This window comes from Oncorhynchus mykiss, chromosome 22 (genome assembly GCF_057628025.1).
Source record: "Oncorhynchus mykiss isolate SJ-2025 chromosome 22, ASM5762802v1, whole genome shotgun sequence".
Lineage (NCBI taxonomy): Eukaryota > Metazoa > Chordata > Actinopteri > Salmoniformes > Salmonidae > Oncorhynchus > Oncorhynchus mykiss.
In genome coordinates, this window is record NC_143043.1 from 52,162,746 (window position 1) to 52,182,682 (window position 19,937).

The 19,937-nt window shown below is 44.1% G+C and overlaps 1 protein-coding gene across 1 annotated transcript in view; it reads right to left on the reverse strand.

Annotated features, from left to right (window-relative positions):
• ints6 (integrator complex subunit 6) overlaps positions 1-19,861 on the reverse strand; it is a 39,084-nt gene extending 19,223 nt beyond the window's left edge. Inside the window, exons 1-6 of the mRNA XM_036959427.2 lie at positions 19,358-19,861; positions 19,136-19,213; positions 18,187-18,336; positions 13,352-13,441; positions 4,153-4,336; positions 97-222 (exon numbers count right to left, since the gene is read on the reverse strand). Coding sequence (XP_036815322.2) covers positions 97-222; positions 4,153-4,336; positions 13,352-13,441; positions 18,187-18,336; positions 19,136-19,213; positions 19,358-19,468 — 739 coding nt within the window. The 5' untranslated portion in view covers positions 19,469-19,861. The remainder of the gene's footprint in view (positions 1-96; positions 223-4,152; positions 4,337-13,351; positions 13,442-18,186; positions 18,337-19,135; positions 19,214-19,357) is intronic.
• Between the last annotated feature and the right edge of the window lie 76 nt (positions 19,862-19,937).

The following is a 19,937-nucleotide window of genomic DNA, read 5'->3' on the forward strand; positions in this document are numbered from 1 at the left end:
GGCCAGGGGACCGTGTGTAGGCATGCAGTAGAGGCCAGGGGACCGTGTGTAGGGAGGCAGTAGAGGCTAGGGGAACATTAAAGGACAGCCTCTCACCCTCTCCAGGAGGGGGGTCCGGGCCCGTCTTCTCAAAGTTGATGACCACTCCACTCTGGATCTTCTGCAGTAGAGACTCCAGACACTGATTCAACATGCGCTGGGAGAACACACTGTAGGAGCGACCTAGGAGACACACACTCTGACATTAGACCACACTCACCCACTGTTCACCAAGACACACAAACACACACCCTCAATAGCCAGAGCCATTTTGTGTAGTCTCTAATCAGCAGTAATGGGTAGCATGTAGTCCCAGTAATGGGTAGCATGTAGTCCCAGTAGTAGTGGTAGCAGCAGTATGTAAAGTCCCAGTGGCAGCAGTATGTAAAGTCCCAGTGGCAGCAGTATGTAAAGTCCCAGTGGCAGCAGTATATAGAGTCCCAGTAGTAGCAGTATATAGAGTCCCAGTGGTAGCAGTATATAGAGTCCCAGTGGTAGCAGTATGTAAAGTCCCAGGGGTAGCAGTATGTAAAGTCCCAGTAGTAGCAGTATGTAAAGTCCCAGTGGTAGCAGTATGTAAAGTCCCAGTGGTAGCAGTATGTAAAGTCCCAGGGGTAGCAGTATGTAAAGTCCCAGTGGTAGCAGTATGTAAAGTCCCAGTGGTAGCAGTATGTAAAGTCCCAGTGGTAGCAGTATGTAAAGTCCCAGGGGTAGCAGTATGTAAAGTCCCAGTGGTAGCAGTATGTAAAGTCCCAGGGGTAGCAGTATGTAAAGTCCCAGTGGTAGCAGTATGTAAAGTCCCAGTGGTAGCAGTATGTAAAGTCCCAGGGGTAGCAGTATGTAAAGTCCCAGGGGTAGCAGTATGTAAAGTCCCAGGGGTAGCAGTATGTAAAGTCCCAGTAGTAGCAGTATGTAAAGTCCCAGTAGTAGCAGTATGTAAAGTCCCAGTGGTAGCAGTATGTAAAGTCCCAGTTGCAGCAGTATATAGAGTCCCAGTGGTAGCAGTATGTAAAGTCCCAGGGGTAGCAGTATGTAAAGTCCCAGTGGTAGCAGTATGTAAAGTCCCAGGGGTAGCAGTATATAGAGTCCCAGTAGTAGCAGCATATAGAGTCCCAGTAGTAGCAGTATATAGAGTCCCAGTAGTAGCAGTATATAGAGTCCCAGTAGTAGCAGTATATAGAGTCCCAGTAGTAGCAGTATATAGAGTCCCAGTGGTAGCAGTATGTAAAGTCCCAGTGGTAGCAGTATGTAAAGTCCCAGTAGTAGCAGTATATAGAGTCCCAGTGGTAGCAGTATGTAAAATCCCAGTGGTAGCAGTATGTAGAGTCCCAGTAGTAGTGGTAGCAGCAGTATGTAAAGTCTCAGTGGCAGCAGTATGTAGAGTCCCAGTGGTAGCAGTATGTAAAGTCCCAATAGTAGCAGTATATAGAGTCCCAGTGGTAGCAGTATGTAGAGTCCCATTAGTAGTAGTAGTATGTAGAGTTCCATTAGTAGTAGTAGTATGTAGAGTCCCAGTGGTAGCAGTATGTAGAGTCCCAGTGGTAGCAGTATGTAGAGTCCCAGTGGTAGTAGCATGTAGAGTCCCAGTGGTAGTAGCATGTAGAGTCCCAGTGGTAGTAGCATGTAGAGTCCCGATGGTAGTAGCATGTAGAGTCCCATTAGTAGTAGTAGTATGTAGAGTCCCAGTGGTAGCAGTATGTAGAGTCCCAGTGGTAGTAGCATGTAGAGTCCCAGTGGTAGTAGCATGTAGAGTCCCGATGGTAGTAGCATGTAGAGTCCCATTAGTAGTAGTAGTATGTATAGTCCCAGTGGTAGCAGTATGTACAGTCCCAGTGGTAGTAGCATGTAGAGTCCCATTAGTAGTAGTAGTATGTATAGTCCCAGTGGTAGTAGCATGTAGAGTCCCAGTGGTAGTAGCATGTAGAGTCCCATTAGTAGTAGTGGTATGTAGAGTCCCAGTGGTAGCAGTATGTACAGTCCCAGTGGTAGTAGCATGTAGAGTCCCAGTGGTAGTAGCATGTAGAGTCCCATTAGTAGTAGTGGTATGTAGAGTCCCAGTGGTAGCAGTATGTAGAGTCCCAGTGGTAGCAGTATGTAGAGTCCCAGTGGTAGCAGTATGTAGAGTCCCAGTGGTAGCAGTATGTAGAGTCCCAGTGGTAGTAGCATCTAGAGTCCCATTAGTAGTAGTAGTATGTAGAGTCCCAGTGGTAGCAGTAGTAGCAGTATGTAGAGTCCCAGTAGCAGCAGTAGTAGCAGTATGTAGAGTCCCAGTAGCAGCAGTAGTAGCAATATGTAGAGTCCCAGTAGCAGCAGTATAAGCAGTATGTAGAGTCCCAGTGGTAGCAGTATGTAGAGTCCCAGTGGTAGCAGTATGTAGAGTCCCAGTGGTAGCAGTATGTAGAGTCCCAGTGGTAGCAGTATGTAGAGTCCCAGTGGTAGTAGCATCTAGAGTCCCATTAGTAGTAGTAGTATGTAGAGTCCCAGTGGTAGCAGTAGTAGCAGTATGTAGAGTCCCAGTAGCAGCAGTAGTAGCAGTATGTAGAGTCCCAGTAGCAGCAGTATGTAGAGTCCCAGTAGCAGCAGTAGTAGCAATATGTAGAGTCCCAGTAGCAGCAGTATAAGCAGTATGTAGAGTCCCAGTGGTAGCAGTATGTAGAGTCCCAGTGGTAGCAGTATGTAGAGTCCCAGTGGTAGCAGTATGTAGAGTCCCAGTGGTAGCAGTATGTAGAGCCCCAGTGGTAGCAGTATGTAGAGTCCCAGTAGTAGCAGTATGTAGAGTCCCAGTGGTAGCAGTATGTAGAGTCCCAGTGGTAGCAGTATGTAGAGTCCCAGTGGTAGCAGTATGTAGAGTCCCAGTGGTAGCAGTATGTAAAGTCCCAGTGGTAGCAGTATGTAAAGTCCCAGTGGTAGCAGTATGTAGAGTCCCAGTGGTAGCAGTATGTAAAGTCCCAGTGGTAGCAGTATGTAGAGTCCCAGTGGTAGCAGTATGTAGAGTCCCAGTGGTAGCAGTATGTAGAGTCCCAGTGGTAGCAGTATGTAGAGTCCCAGTGGTAGCAGTATGTAGAGTCCCAGTGGTAGCAGTATGTAGAGTCCCAGTGGTAGCAGTATGTAGAGTCCCAGTGGTAGCAGTATGTAAAGTCCCAGTGGTAGCAGTATGTAGAGTCCCAGTGGTAGCAGTATGTAGAGTCCCAGTGGTAGCAGTATGTAGAGTCCCAGTGGTAGCAGTATGTAGAGTCCCAGTGGTAGCAGTATGTAGAGTCCCAGTGGTAGCAGTATGTAGAGTCCCAGTGGTAGCAGTATGTAGAGTCCCAGTGGTAGCAGTATGTAGAGTCCCAATAGCAGTATGTAGAGTCCCAGTAGCAGTATGTAGAGTCCCAGTGGTAGCAGTATGTAGAGTCCCAGTGGTAGCAGTATGTAGAGTCCCAGTGGTAGCAGTATGTAGAGTCCCAGTGGTAGCAGTATGTAGAGTCCCAGTGGTAGCAGTATGTAGAGTCCCAGTAGCAGCAGTTGAAGCCATTGCCCATCTGACCCATGTGGCATCGAGCAGAAAGCCTGACTTCATAATCTTGACCTCCCATCAGCACTTTTCACCAAGCTGCACTATGATTAGAACTCACATGCCCACACCACCCCTGGCTATTGGCCCATCACCGCTCCACTGTAGGTCACAGTAGGCTCAGGTTAGGCGGTGCTGGCTCATTCTAGACAATGAAGGCAGCTGGTTTAATTCTAGTATTATGCTTTTAGGTTGAGGCTTATGCTCATACTGTACTTGTGTGTTGTGTTGGACACATGCTAACGTTCTCTAGGCAGCTACGCCCCGGCATTCTCTAGGCAGCTACGCCCCGGCGTTCTCTAGGCAGCTACGCCCCAGCGTTCTCTAGGCAGCTACGCCCCGGCGTTCTCTAGGCAGCTACGCCTGACGTGCTCAGCTCCTTAGCTACTTATTGTTGTATATTGATAAGGCATTTCAATGTGCCGTTTACACCCGCTGTATCGTGTGCATGTGACAAATAAACTTTGATTTGACATACACTACTGTCATATGGCCTTACATAGACACTGCCGGCAGTTACATACTACACACACGCGCACACAGGAACAGCGCCTCACCTCCGGTGACCTCGCACATGGGGGTGATGGCCGAGTCGTCGGGGGGGACCCCTCCCAGTGGTTCAGGCTCTACAGTGGCGTGTCCAGGGATCCTCAGCACCAGGGAGAACAAACGCTGGTCCCAGCGGAACGGCTCCTTGGTCAGCTCACTGCCCGGCAGAGGAGTGGTCAGGGGAAGGTGGAGCTGGAGGAGGAGGGAGAAACCATTTGAATTAAACAAGAAGAGCATCGAGAGCGAGAGACGTTTATAGCATGCAAACCTCACCGGACACTTGGAATGACAAATACATTTTACACATACCTGTACATGTTATTAAAATGATTTTACTCACAGCGCTGACTCACGTCAGCAAAGCCAAGCTCTAAAATAGAACTTGGTTCTACTTGACACACCTTTCCCCATCTACTCAGTTTTCAGGAGCATACAACCCCACGTGGGTATTTGACAGATGAACGAGGGGAGATTATTCATATATATATATATAACTAACTAACTCAGAGAACATAATTTGAAGTCATAAGAATTTAACATTTTAATTACCATTTTCAAAGTCATGTTCACCCATCCTTGACTTTTCCTAAATAAGTCTATACAACACGCTGTCGTTGTTAGAATTTCGATATCGCAAACTGAGTTTGTGTTATAAGCAGTTCTAGGAGGACGTGTCACCATCACCCCCTTCCTTCACCAGTTAGCTGCCATAGAAACTACACCTAAACGACAGTATATAAAAACTAATTTCACACCCAGGCCTATAATAAAAACAGATGTATCCTAAAGACAAGATTCAATTGACAATAGTCAGACGGGTGACAATATTATCAACTGCTTTGTGATGAGACTGCATGGAACGGAACTGTATTTATTAGACTGTTAGAATGCATCAGAACGGATCGCTAGATATCCAGCTTTTGCAGGTGTTTATAGTCAGAGTAGAAAAAAAACAACAATCCAAGTATGAATCTGGGTCCAAATTCTATGAAAATTCGGCAAAAAAAAGTTGAGGTAAAATAAATAACCCAATGTTCTTTCCCAGGTCAAATTAGCTAGCAATAGCAAGCTAGAGAAATGGCCATGAATGTTTGTGTGTTTAACATGCCCCGCAAGTTAATAGTTACTTTTAATATCTTATCCTGTAATGTCATGATCGCGTGTGTATGGAAGAAATGTTTTATAAAAAAAAAATTAAAATCAACATGTGCGTGGCAAGTGTTGTCAGCATGTCGCGCTACTTTATGTCGCGCAACAACGCGTGTCACCGAGGGTGCAACGCTGCCGGCGTCACCGAGGGTGCAACGCTGCCGGCGTCACCGAGGGTGCAACGCTGCCGGCGTCACCGAGGGTGCAACGCTGCCGGCGTCACCGAGGGTGCAACGCTGCCGGCGTCACCGAGGGTGCAACGCTGCATAAAGGGCTGTGTTTTTGTCTAAAATGGTCCCAGTACTGGTTGATGGATGTGCTGGCCTAAGTGACCACACAGTCTAAAATGGTCCCAGTACTGGTTGATGGATGTGCTGACCTAAGTGACCACACAGTCTAAAATGGTCCCAGTACTGGTTGATGGATGTGCTGGCCTAAGTGACCACACAGTCTAAAATGGTCCCAGTACTGGTTGATGGATGTGCTGGCCTAAGTGACCACACAGTCTAAAATGGTCCCAGTACTGGTTGATGGATGTGCTGGCCTAAGTGACCACACAGTCTAAAATGGTCCCAGTACTGGTTGATGGATGTGCTGGCCTAAGTGACCACACAGTCTAAAATGGTCCCAGTACTGGTTGATGTGCTGGCCTAAGTGACCACACAGTCTAAAATGGTCCCAGTACTGGTTGATGTGCTGGCCTAAGTGACCACACAGTCTAAAATGGTCCCAGTACTGGTTGATGTGCTGGCCTAAGTGACCACACAGTCTAAAATGGTCCCAGTACTGGTTGATGTGCTGGCCTAAGTGACCACACAGTCTAAAATGGTCCCAGTACTGGTTGATGTGCAGACCTAAGTGACCACACAGTCTAAAATGGTCCCAGTACTGGTTGATGTGCAGACCTAAGTGACCACACAGTCTAAAATGGTCCCAGTACTGGTTGATGTGCTGGCCTAAGTGACCACACAGTCTAAAATGGTCCCAGTACTGGTTGATGGATGTGCTGGCCTAAGTGACCACACAGTCTAAAATGGTCCCAGTACTGGTTGATGGATGTGCTGGCCTAAGTGACCACACAGTCTAAAATGGTCCCAGTACTGGTTGATGGATGTGCTGGCCTAAGTGACCACACAGTCTCCAATGGCCCCAGTACTGGTTGATGTGCTGGCCTAAGTGACCACACAGTCTAAAATGGTCCCAGTACGGGTTGATGGATGTGCTGGCCTAAGTGATCACACAGTCTCCAATGGTCCCAGTACTGGTTGATGTGCAGACCTAAGTGCCCACAGTCTCCAATGGCCCCAGTACTGATTGATGTGCAGACCTAAGTGACCACACAGTCTAAAATGGTCCCAGTACTGGTTGATGGCTGTGCTGGCCTAAGTGACCACACAGTCTAAAATGGTCCCAGTACTGGTTGATGGATGTGCTGGCCTAAGTGACCACACAGTCTAAAATGGTCCCAGTACTAGTTGATGGATGTGCTGGCCTAAGTGACCACACAGTCTAAAATGGTCCCAGTACTGGTTGATGGATGTGCTGGCCTAAGTGACCACACAGTCTAAAATGGTCCCAGTACTGGTTGATGGATGTGCAGGCCTAAGTGACCACACAGTCTAAAATGGTCCCCATACTGGTTGATATGCTGGCCTAAGTGACCACACACACTCAAAATGGACCAACAGGCTGGGGTGAGATTTCTTCAGCCTTTCACAAACAGTAGAGAGTGGAAACCACCACCCTGGCAACAAAATGCTGACATTGTATTGAGTATGGCTCAACACTGTGATCGCTCATCGTCTTTAATGGTTGCGATTCACAGACACACGATGACCACGATTTGAAAACTGCAACAGATGGAATGACGTCAAGGGACACACCCCGACAACAACCTAAAACGGGTGCAGAAGCACACCAGCAACCCATTGTGCGTTTATTCCACGGCCAACCATCCCTGTAGCAGAGTCTAGCGCCCCCTTATTCCACACTGCTTTTTATTGCCCCCGTGGTCTCAACTTCATAACTCTCCATCTTATCTCTATAAACCCAGCCTACCTCCATTTTCCCTAGGCTGCTTCCTTCACTTGTTCTTCTCCTGACGTGATAACATCTAGGCTCAGTAATACGTTTAAAAGGGTTGTGGTGTACCGATCCTTCATTTTAAACCTATTTCCACCTGTGTAAGGGTGTCTGTCCTCCTCCTGCTTATTCTGGGGTTCAGATGTAGTGGTACATGTGCTGGTACATGTGCTTCTCACAACATGGACCCGTGTCGACATGGCTGGGGTTAGACACGACTACACGGACCCGTGTCGATATAGGGTGTTGACATAGCTGTGTATAGACATGGTATCCTTGTTTTAAGTCTGTTAAGTGTCTCATTCTCCGGGAGTTGACCTAGTATTTTAAAATGTAACTTATAAATCCAATTTGTAAATCATGCCAAGTTCACATGCTAGTCGGAACTCTGAAATGTCCGACTCGCTAACTGGTTGTCGTTATACAGGTGTCCCGTTCAACCAATTAGAAAAATCGGGTATTTCAGTTTCTTAGTGCCGACGTGAACTTGGTTTTTACATTGTGTTATTTGTGCTGGTCTAATTGCTACAGAAGAATCTGTGCACTCTCGGATAGTTCTTTGATATCCCAGGCTTATGGCATTGATTAAATAATTTTTTCTGAATCTTTACTTCAAGTCAGATGTTTGTACATTATGTGTGCATTGTTTACTATTTACATTTCTTTAAAACAAATGTCATTGTTGGGGGTTCAGGCGTTTGATGGGTTACTAGGTGCATTCGTCAAATTAATATGCTTATTCACTCATGCTTATGGATACATTCTGCAACGAGTTAGTCTGGCACAATCTGCAACAGAACATGTCAAGTTAGTTAAAGCAATTCAGAACTAACACAGCAGTGCTTTCTGAAATGAGATTTCACCTCGCTCATGAAGTGGGCAGAAATAAGAGATTAAATAAAGACATCCACCAGCTGAAGGAGAAGGAGAGCTGGTATAATACAGGTCTGGTACTAATATCATCTAGCTAGCTACAGTGAGGGGAAAAAGTATTTGATCCCCTGCTGATTTTGTACGTTTGCCCACTGATAAAGAAATGTTCAGTCTATAATTTTAATGGTAGGTTTATTTGAACAGTGAGAGACAGAATAACAAAAAAAATCCATTAAAACACTGGTCAAAAATGTTAGAAATTGTTTTGCATTTTGAGGGAAATAAGTATTTGACCCCCGATCAAATCAGAAAGATTTCTGGCTCCCAAGTGTCTTTTATACAGGTAACAAGCTGAGATTAGAAGCACACTCTTAAAGGGAGGGCTCCTAATTTCAGCTTGCTACATATAAAAAAGACACCTGTCCACAGAAGCAATCAATCAGATTCCAAACTCTCCACCATGGCCAAGACCAAAGAGCTCTCCAAGGATGTCAGGGACAAGATTGTAGACATACACACGGCTGGAATGGGCTACAAGACCATCGACAAGCAGCTTGGTGAGAAGGTGACAACAGTTGGTGCGATTATTCGCAAATGGAAGAAACACAAAAGAACTGTCAATCTCCCTCGGCCTGGGGCTCCATGCAAGATCTCACCTCGTGGAGTTGCAATGATCACGAGAACGGTGAGGAATGAGCCCAGAACTACACAGGAGGATCTTGTCAATGTTCTCAAGGCAGCTGGGACCATAGTCACCAAGAAAACAATTGGTAACACACTACGCCGTGAAGGACTGAAATCCTGCAGCGCCCGCAAGATCCCCCTGCTCAAGAAAGCACATACACATGCCCATCTGAAGTTTGCCAATGAACATCTGAATGATTCAGATGACAACTGGGTGAAAGTGTTGTGGAAAGATGAGACCAAAATGGAGCTCTTTGGCATCAACTCAATGTGTTTGGAGGAGGAGGAATGCTGCCTATGACCCCAAGAACACCATCCCCACCGTCAAAAATGGAGGTGGAAACATTATGCTTTGGGGGTGTTTTTCTGCTAAGGGGACAGGACAACTTCACCGCATCAAAGGGACGATGGACGGGGCCATGTACAGTCAAATCTTGGGTGAGAACATCCCTCAGCCAGGGCATTGAAAATGGGTCATGGATGGGTATTCCAGCATGACAATGACCCAAAACACACGGCCAAGGCAACAAAGGAGTGGCTCAAGAAGAAGCACATTAAGGTCCTGGAGTGGCCTAGCCAGTCTCCAGACCTTAATCCCATAGAAAATCTGTGGAGGGAGCTGAAGGTTCGAGTTGCCAAACGTCAGCCTCGAAACCTTAATGACTTGGAGAAGATCTGCAAAGAGTGGGACAAAATCCCTCCTGAGATGTGTGCAAACCTGGTGGCCAACTACAAGAAACGTTGGCAATCAGAGGTCAGACAAGGGTTTTGCCACCAAGTACTAAGTCATGTTTTGCAGAGGGGTCAAATACTTATTTCCCTCATTAAAATGCAAATCAATTTCTAACATTTTTTTGACATGCGTTTTTTTTCCGGGTTCTTTTTTTGTTCTTTTATTGTTATTTTTGTTATTCTGTCTCTCACTGTTCAAATAAACCTACCGTTAAAATTATAGACTGATCATTTCTTTGTCAGTGGGCAAACGTACAATATCAGCAGGGGATCAAATCCCCCCCCCCATTGTATACAGCTTCTTTACTAAAAACTACCCTAGTATTCATGGCACAGTTTCAGACTCACATATCAGACTGCTACTAGGATAGAATTACGTACAAGACCAAATACACAAGACAAATATTAGTTAAAAATATAGAACAGTAAATGAAAAATGTTTAATATGATCTTTCACTTTGAATCAAGGTCGCTAGTAGCTACAGTGCCTTGCAAAGTTCAAGGGGGCCGAATACTTTCGCAAGGCAGTGTAGCTAGCTGACTGCAAACGTGTCAGCCAGACAAGACCTCGCAGGGATTCGTACTCTTGCATGCTAATTAGCATTTTACAATCAGCGTAAATAGAGCCAAATATATTGATAAAAGTCACCTTGTCCGAGAAAGATTTAGATGGTTACCAACAACGTCACGGCAGGGAAAGACAACATGAAAGACACCTTGAAGTGGTTATAAAATCCACTATGGGAAAAATGTAGGAGGAAAACAATTATTGGAACCATTTCAGTGTTTGACAGCTAGGTTTTATGGGTATTATGTCCACTGTGGGGCTCTATTGCGTGTTCATGTTAATGAGTCTGTTATTAAAGAAATGTGAAACAATGTATATTTGCTGCTTTTCATTAAATCATGTATGACAGTTTTTTTTGTTGTTGCCTAAAATAAATGCATTCATAAGGACATATTGATACAGTGCCTTCAGAAAGTATTCATACCCCTCATCTTATTACACATTGTGTTATAGCCTGAATTCAAAATTGATAACATTTATTTATTTTCTCAGCATCTACACACAATATCCCATAATGGAAAAGTGAAAACGTTTTAAGAAATGTTGAATTTACATAAGTATTCACACCCCTCAGCGATTAAAGTGATGAGTCTGTATCTGGATTGTACAATGTTTGCGCGTGATTGTTTAAAAAAATATTCAAGCTATCAATTTGGTTGTTGATCATTGCTAGATAACCATTTAAGGTCTTGCGATACAGTTTTTGTCTTATCTGCTTGAAAATGTAACTCAGACAGTCAGGAACATTCAGTATTCTTGGTAAGGAATTCATGTAGATTTCGCATTGTGTTTTAGGTTATTGTCCGGCAGAAAGGTGAATTCATCTCCCAGCATCTGGTGGAAAGCAAATTGAACCAGGTTTCCCGCTAGGATTTTGCATGTTCTTAGCTCCATTACGTATTTATTTTTTTAATCCTGAAAAACTCCCCAGTCCTTAATGATCACAAGCATACCCATAACATGATGCAGCCACCACTATGCTTGAAGATATGGAGAGCGGTACTTAGTAATGTGTTTTATTGGATTTGTCCCAAACATAACTTTTTGTCCTAAACACAACATGGTAATTGCTTTGCCACATTTTTTTCAGTATTACTTTAGGGACTTGTTGCAAACAGGATGCATGTTTTGGAATATTTGTATTCTCTACCGACTTCCTTCTTTTCAATATGTCATTTAGATTAGTTTTGTGGAGAAACTGATCCATCCTCAGTCTTCTCCTGTCACACCCATTAAAATCTGTAACAGCAGTTTCCTTCCTCTCCAGCAACTGAGTTAGGAAGGACGCCTGTATCTTTGTAGTGACGGGGTGTATTGATAAACCATCCAAATTAATAACTTCACCATGCTCAAAGGGATATTCAATGCCCCCCCCCCCCCTCAATCTACCAATAGGTGCCCGTCTTTGCGAGCCTTAGGAAAACCTCTGGTCTTTGTGGTTGGAGCTGTGTTTGAAATTCACTGCTCGGCCGAGGGACCTTAATTGATAATTGTATATGTGGGGCACAGAGATGAGGTAGTCCTTCAAAAATCAAGTTAAAACAGTATTATTGCACACAGAGCGAGTCCATGCAACTTATTATGTGAGTTGTTAAGCACATGTTTACACCTGAACTTATTTAAGCCATAACAAAAGGAGTTGAATACTTGACTTAAAGAAATATATATTTTTGTTGTCTTAATTGCACTGACATTATGGGGTAGTGTGTAGACCAGTGACAAAAAAAAAAATCTTAATTGAAACCATTAAAAAAACCTCACCGGGCCACCGCAAAATAAATGAACGAGCATCTGTGTATCCCAGCACTAAAATATAACTTGCATCTATTTGAGATGCTCCGCATGTCCCGTCCTTATTGGATACGAGGAAGATACAAACCCACATGGATGCTTAAAAAGTCAAATGAGGAGAGATTAATTGAAGATAACGAACATAAAAACTAACTAGGTTTCCTGTTTTATCTGTGGATTAATAGTTGGAGAAAAGATTTAAGGAACCAGCTGAAAAGAGGACTCCCGTATATGCATGTCAGGTACACTAACAACCCAACGTTCAACTCCCAGGACAAACTAGCTAGCAACAGCTAGCTGGCTAAATGTGTGTTTCAACCTGCCCCAAAATCAATATAGTTGGTTGGGATATTTCAACCTGTGTGTCATGATCGTCTGGTGTGGATGGACAAAAATCAACACTCACGTTGCCAGTGTAGTCAGCAAGACAAATTGTCCTGCTGCATGGCCTATCAGGCGTCGATGGAGGCTCTCAGTATTCAGATTGATTGGTTATAACGATTCTGAATATTCCCACCTAGCCTACTGGCCAATCAACACTCTCCTTTCTGTGCAGGTCAGTCACATTCTGTGTTCTTTTCATAATGGACAAAATGCTACTGGTTACCTATTAATAGGCTACAGTCAGGCATCACATATTGGTGCCAATCTTTAGTAGCCCAATGCTCCTCCAATCGATGGAGAAATTTGATGTGCTGCTTACAAGTTGGAGATGATTGGCCAGAATAAGGGGCTGTGAAGAATCTCTAATAAAGGCTATTCCTATTCAACAAATGCTGTTCGGGTCTAATTTAAAAGTAAACACACGAGGCTTAGTTGTATTCTGGATAATTAAATTATTAACTGGTTAAACTAAAAAAGGAATTTAAATAAATGTTTTTTTCTAGATGCATTACTAAATGCATAGTAGGCTTATGGATCAGGCTAGGACATGTCGCCCCGTTTTTAATTCTGTCAACTAGGAAGGCAACAGAAGCCTCCTGTGACTTGTTCAATGTCCTGCAGCTCAGATAAAAAAAAAATATATAGACAAAGATATAGTATAAGCTGTTCTCAGACAGGTTTAACCAGCCAGCCGTGTGTGTGTGTGTGTGTGTGTGTGTGTGTGTGTGTGTGTGCACCAGCCAGCGTGTGTGTGTGTGAGCGGGCGGACAATCGAGTCGTTTATAAAAGAGTTCACTTCTGCAGCATCCGCTGTAAAAATTATAACGCCTTGCGGTGGCTCTTCACATACAAACAGAGACAGAGAGTCGTCTGTTCAGCTGACCCACAGGAAGTACTCCTGATTGGCTGTGACCCCGGTATCCACGGAAACCATGATGACTGACCTCATCCTGGACTCCGCCACTGCTGGTCAGCTTGTTGCCGTCGGTGATGGCCACTATGATGGACGGCTCCAGGAAAAAGGGATTCCTGCCCTGTGAAGAGAGAGAGGAGGAGGAGAGAAGAAGAGAGGAGAAGAGAGGAGAAGAGAGGAGAGGAGAAGAAAAAGAAAGAGGTTAAAAAGGTGCACAAATAAATAAATACATCCAACTCAAAAGGACATGTGAAAGAAAGAGGAGCTGAGCCAAAATGTAAAGTTGTAATGAGCTTCCGGAGCGGCGAGGAAGGGTACTTGAGGTCTGGAGCAGTAACAACAGGAGTACATAGAGCATGGCTGCACCCTACAGGAGATGTGTGTTAGGAGGGTCAAGACACAGACAGTCCATCATTATAGTGAAACCTACAGGAGATGTGCGTTAGGAGGGTCAAGGGAGAGAACGAAGAAAACAGAGAGCGACAACAACATCTAACAGTGGATGGTTTGATAGGGGTGGGTGGGGGTTAATGAGCGTCAGGGGAGGAGAGGAGAAACATTAACAGTATGAATAGACAGTCTGTAGGGACAGTGCAGTGGAGACAGCACCAACACTTGACAAAAACAAAGACTCATCTGTGTGTGTGTGTGTCTATACTCTCCAGTCAAACCTACACATTATATGTAAACCACTCTACCTTGCACACTCATAACACTGAGTTTGCACATTAAGTTGATGCACTTAGAAAAACCCTCTTCTTCCTCATAGCAAACTGCATAGGCCTTCAGCATAGGTCCTGTATAATCCTTCTGGCTCCAGAGACCAGTGGGGGGTGGGGGGGGGGGTAGATATGACATCACAGTAGTTCTATCCTCCTCTTAGTGTACACTAAGGTAAACACTAGCCTGAGGACAACGTGGCCAACATAGCAGACTTCACGAGGGCATGGCTATGATGCACTATGGTCAAGATGGTCTCTACCAAGCCATAACAACAACTACTCACCGCTATCCTGATACACTCGCTCTCGCTCTCTCAAAAGGAGCTACATATGTCCAGGAATTTACCTCTCCTCTTGAGGTTTACAGTAATTTCCCCACCGGTGACTGTTCCTAATCAAAATGGACACAGATCTTTTTCCCTTCCAAATGCCCATCGTGACACCAGAGTGTGTTTTTTGTTGTTGTTTTGTGCCGAGTAATAAATTGCGAGTTCCATAAAAACGGGAGTCAAAGGAAACGTACCACCATTTACAGACCGGCTATGGTATCCATGACAACCCGGAGTTCCCTTTCAGAATGTCAACACCCACTTAGCATGCTAATGTTTCTCAAAATGAACTCCTAGCCAGAGAAAACCCCCGCGCGGAGGGGGGGGGGGAGGAGGACGACGTCGTCGGCTTATATCGATTGTAAACATTAGAAAACAGAACGAAGCTACATATTTACTCAGATCCTCATTTGAGAGTCGCTAAGTTTCATTATTGCTTCACACAACATAGAAACGGTTATCGGCGTGCCACATCAGTGTGACTGATCTGATCCACTGGCCTGACAAGAGTCAGGTGTGGGTGGTATAGTGTATCCCGTGGATCTGTTGGTCTAGGATCAGTAGGCCGGGAGTGAGTCTGTGGCACGTTGCCAGGTCTGTTCAAATTCAGACGGACGGGTAATTAGATCTCTATTAGCCGGGTTGCCATGTTGTGCGGTCCATCAAACCAGTCAGTCAAATCAGCCCTATGGGCTCTGGTCAAAAGGTAGGGCCCTATATAGTGCATAGGGCACCATTTAGGATACATGGTTAACTACTAGTGACTAACTGGCATTTCACCCGGCTCTATTATAGGGCACTATGACACATTACATTAAAAACCTCACTGGCTAAAGAGCTTTAAAAAATTTAAATAAAACACTTCAAGCTGTAGACGTGTAGGTAAACTAGCAGATATGTTATTCTCCCTGCAGCAGGGCTCTCCAACCCAGCTACTGTCCTGTAGGTTTTTGCTCCAACCCTGTTCCTGGAGAGCTACTGTCCTGTAGGTTTTTGCTCCAACCCTGTTCCTGGAGAGCTACTGTCCTGTAGGTTTTTGCTCCAACCCTGTTCCTGGAGAGCTACTGTCCTGTAGGTTTTTGCTCCAACCCTGCTCCCGGAGAGCTACTGTCCTGTAGGTTTTTGCTCCAACCCTGTTCCTGGAGAGCTACTGTCCTGTAGGTTTTTGCTCCAAACCTACAGATAGCAGGTAGAGCCTAGTGGTTAGAGCGTTGGGCCAGTTGCTGAAAGGTTGCTGGATCGAATCCCCGAGCTGACAAGGTAAACATCTGTCGTTCTGCCCCTGAACAGGCAGTTAACCCACTGTTCCTAGACCAGTTAACCCACTGTTCCTAGACCAGTTAACCCACTGTTCCTAGACCAGTTAACCCACTGTTCCTAGACCAGTTAACCCACTGTTCCTAGACCAGTTAACCCACTGTTCCTAGACCAGTTAACCCACTGTTCCTAAGCCGCCATTGTAAATAAGAATTTGTTCTTAACTGATTTACCTAGTTAAATTAAAAAAATATTTACAAAAAATAGCACACCCGATTCCAAAACTTTGCTGGTAGATAAGCTGTGTCAGATAATTCTGTTTGTGGGAAGGTAGCAATTACTAGTTGTGAAGGCGTGACTACCAGTTGGATGCGTTGAACTGGTTGAGAAATAACAGTCGACTATTGGCCAACAAGTTGCATCAACCAGAAACTAAAAGTACAACTATCATGAGTTTTTTTTTTTTTTTTGAGGAATAACATTGTTGTTACATTCAACTGCGGAAAATACTGTTACGCAGGTCATTTCCTTAGGTGACATTGGCCGTGGTAGGACGTCATTGTAAATAAGAATTTGTTCTTAGGAGGTCGGCGTGTGGGAGAAGTAGGAGCTCAGGGATGATAAGAGGAGTTATCCACTAGTAATTACAATGTTTATTTTAATTCCCCCAGTTGTATGTGTTAAATAACACCTTCCCAAATGGTTATGAACACAGCATAAGTTACAACTGGGATTGGAGCAACAACAAAAAACTACTGGGTAGCTCTCCAGGAAAAAGGGGGTCCTGTCATAGTGTTCTTCCTCCAGGCAAAAAAATAAAAAATAACAACATTGAGGTCTTTGTTATAGCAGCCCATGTGCTCAGACCAGATACAAGGGGATGCATCTCGATAGTCTAGAACGGACATCATCTCCTCTACCTCATTTACACTCATTTGAATTGACAGGATAGGTGAACGCAATGGGGGGGTGGATCCCAGCCGGTGGAAAGTGCTTTCACCAGTCCAGCTCTACTATGAGGGAAAGGAGATGCGAATGAGACCCAACGTCTGAGGATACTAACAAAAGGCATGGTGAGAGGACGGAGACGAAGCAGGGCGTGGCCGGACGAGACCTAAGGTGTGGCTGTGACATATTCTCAAATGGAATCCTACCTCAACTGACCAAGAGGAAAGACTGGATCACCAAAATAAGATTGTACTCGTGTGTTTGTATGTGCACGATGTGTGTGGATGATTGTGTGCATGCTGTACCTACATGTGCCTTTCTGCTGGGGTGACAGAGGCCTTTGAACACACACAGAGAGAGACACAGACAGAGACAGACAGACAGACATATCTACATGCATTATGTATGTAGTAAGTATGCATTACCCTTGAAGGTATGGGCGGACATCTTTCCTGTCTCAGCAGACGCTGATTAAACATTTATACATTCAATCAGCCTCCTGACAACTTACCTCAATACCATTATCTCTTAACTAGCAAATAATGATACTGACCCTGTGTACACTATAGTATTGTAATAATAGGGAGATTATTATTATTTTTAAATGTACCCACTTGTTCCCATAGATACAGTATGATGCAATAGTCAACATAGCCCTACATTGGAATGAACGTGAAAGCAGAGACTTGACCACTGTTTACTATGCATATAGCAGGTAGACAGCCAGAGGAAACCAGAGGAGGAAACCAATAGAGTACCATCCAGTGGGTGGATATTCCCATCAGAGGGAAAAAAAAAAGACGAGTGGCTAACATAGCAGAAACCAATCCTTAGAGGCTAGATCAGGAGAGGCCTATCTCCTGAGCACTGTTCATCACTGATACTAGTCTAAGGCCAGGATATAGCTACATCTTAAGCCGTCTCCTTTGTCTGTATACGGCACCTGATGTATTGATGGACTGTAAGATCCCTCAAATTAAAATCTGGACTTCAAAGCAAGTCCCACTGCTTTTTCTCTCTCCCATTCTAAATCAGGGACTGATTTAAACCTGGGATACCATGTGGGTGTAATTAATCATCAGGTAGAGCAGAAAACCAGCATTAGTCCGGACCTCATAGGGTAAAATTTGAGCGCTCTAGATTCTCTCTCTCCTCCCCCTTCATGTTTCAGTTTAGAGAGAACCCAGTTCTAAGTGACATACTAACATTAAACTATTGCCTATCCATTTCTCTTCTATACAAATAGGAGAGATAAAGGAAGTTCATTGTGAAGGGTTGCTCTGGATGAAATGCCTTACAGGAGAAAACCAGCAGTCACGTCAAAAATGTCTTAAAAAATTAAATTAAATAAAAAGTCAAAACCAGTACATTAATACTAGCTTAAAAAAAAAAAAAAACTTTGCAAAAATACGTTGTTGGAACTCCTACCACACTGTTGGTTCATGTCATCACTTGATCCTCAAGGAGTGTGTGGGGACAATGTGCAGGAGTATGATGCTTGTAAGACTGTGAGATTGGCAGGGTAGGGGACAAAAGATGGGGGACCCTAGAGGGGGGGGCGGGAAAAAAAAGTTGACCAATTCTCTCCTCTATCTCGGAGTACAACATACCTGTCCATAGTTGTCTATCCCAGACACTAATCTATTGAGATTGAGCAAATCAAAAGCGGTCCTCAAAGACTGGCCAATAGTTGTGAGTCCTGCTGCTTGAAGGTTCCTCAGCTCTGTCATGAATGTGGCATGGCTCTCTTTCCATCCAGCCTTTTGAAATAGGGTAAGAGGTATACAAGTCGTCAACAACATACACAGAACAAAGTGGGTCTTATATATATATATTTTGTCTGACAACATTGATGATTTCTAAGATCAGGTGAATTAATTAAACTTTTTACAGTGTAAATAAGTTGATAAACAATGTATGTAAATTTACTTTTTTTCTCTTTACTTGCCTTAGGAAATATTGTTAACAAATAGACTGCTTATTCTATGCTACTGTATCAACTGAACCACAAAAAAAAAAATCCATAGAGAAAAAAAATAAAGTGTGTAAACTAAATAACGTTGTAAAGTTGTGACAGTTGTTCAAAAGTGGTATAAGTTAACAACCCTGACACCACCCTCCCTACTATCTAGTCCTATAGCCTAAAAAAAAAAAAAATCACCCAGAGTTCCATGCTGTCAGAGATCTATATAAACGACGAGATGGTCGTGTCTGTCCCCTCACAAATCAAAGTTGTTGTCCCAAAAATGCGGGAAAAGGTAGGTGACAAGTTTAAGTCCAAAATAAACCCCATAGAAACGCATTGGGTTTATTTTGGACAGATTTCGGTGAGAGTGAAACCTCTCGCTTCGCCTCTTACCCTCTCTGACGCTGCTCCGTGCTCACATTGAAACAAAATGTCGGCCATGTTTTAAAAAGAGGGGGTTATGAACGCTCCGTCTGAAGATTTTTTTCTCACACAACTGATATGGTGATCGAAATGTGAGAAGACAAAAAAAAAAAAAATCTGTCTAGCTTGCGTAATGTAAAGTAGGACATGACCGAAAATAAAAACTCTACCTTGATTCCGAGGGGAACGTCCTCAAAATTTATCAACATATACCGGTCCCCTCGGCTCGCCGGATCTCTGCCTCTAAGCTGTGGAAAGAATAAACGAAAAAAACGGTTATCGAGCGATTATTATTTGTTGTCAGGGTTAGTTAGTAACTTTAACACAAAGATGGTCAAAACGGCGATCCCGCGTGGGGGTCTTCCAGGGCTGTTGTCTCGTTGTTACAGTACCTTCATGAAAGTCTCAACAGCGCCTTTTGCAATGTCCAGATAGGTAGTGCCCAGATGGGTGCGCTGGTTCATTGACGCGGACGTGTCTATCAGAAAAAGTAACACGGGCATTGTGTTGGTGATGACACGTTCTGCATGGACTTGGTGTCAGTGCAACCGGTCAAAACTGAAAAAAAAAATCTTTTGTTCTCCTCCTGCCGCCTTAGCTAGCTAGCTAGCTAACTAACTGCCTCACACATCTTTACAAAAGTGTCAGAATAGTGAGTGTAAATGCCCTTCAATAACCTGAACTAAATCTAAAAATCCTATGGGCAGGCTATTAACTTAAAGAGGGATTTTTGATGATTCTTTTATGTTATTATTATTATTTTCTTGTAAATATTACAAAATTTCATAGAAACCAAGTTTCCTATTACATCTCATCCCTGTTTCTCCCTACACTGAGAGCTCTGTGTCTTGCCCACTGCTTTTAAAGTCAGCTCCACACTTGACACCGCCTCCCAAGCGATCTTTGAGCGTCACGTGATAACGGATTCGGTCACTGATAGGCTGTTTGAAGTTGAAAATTACCATATCCAAA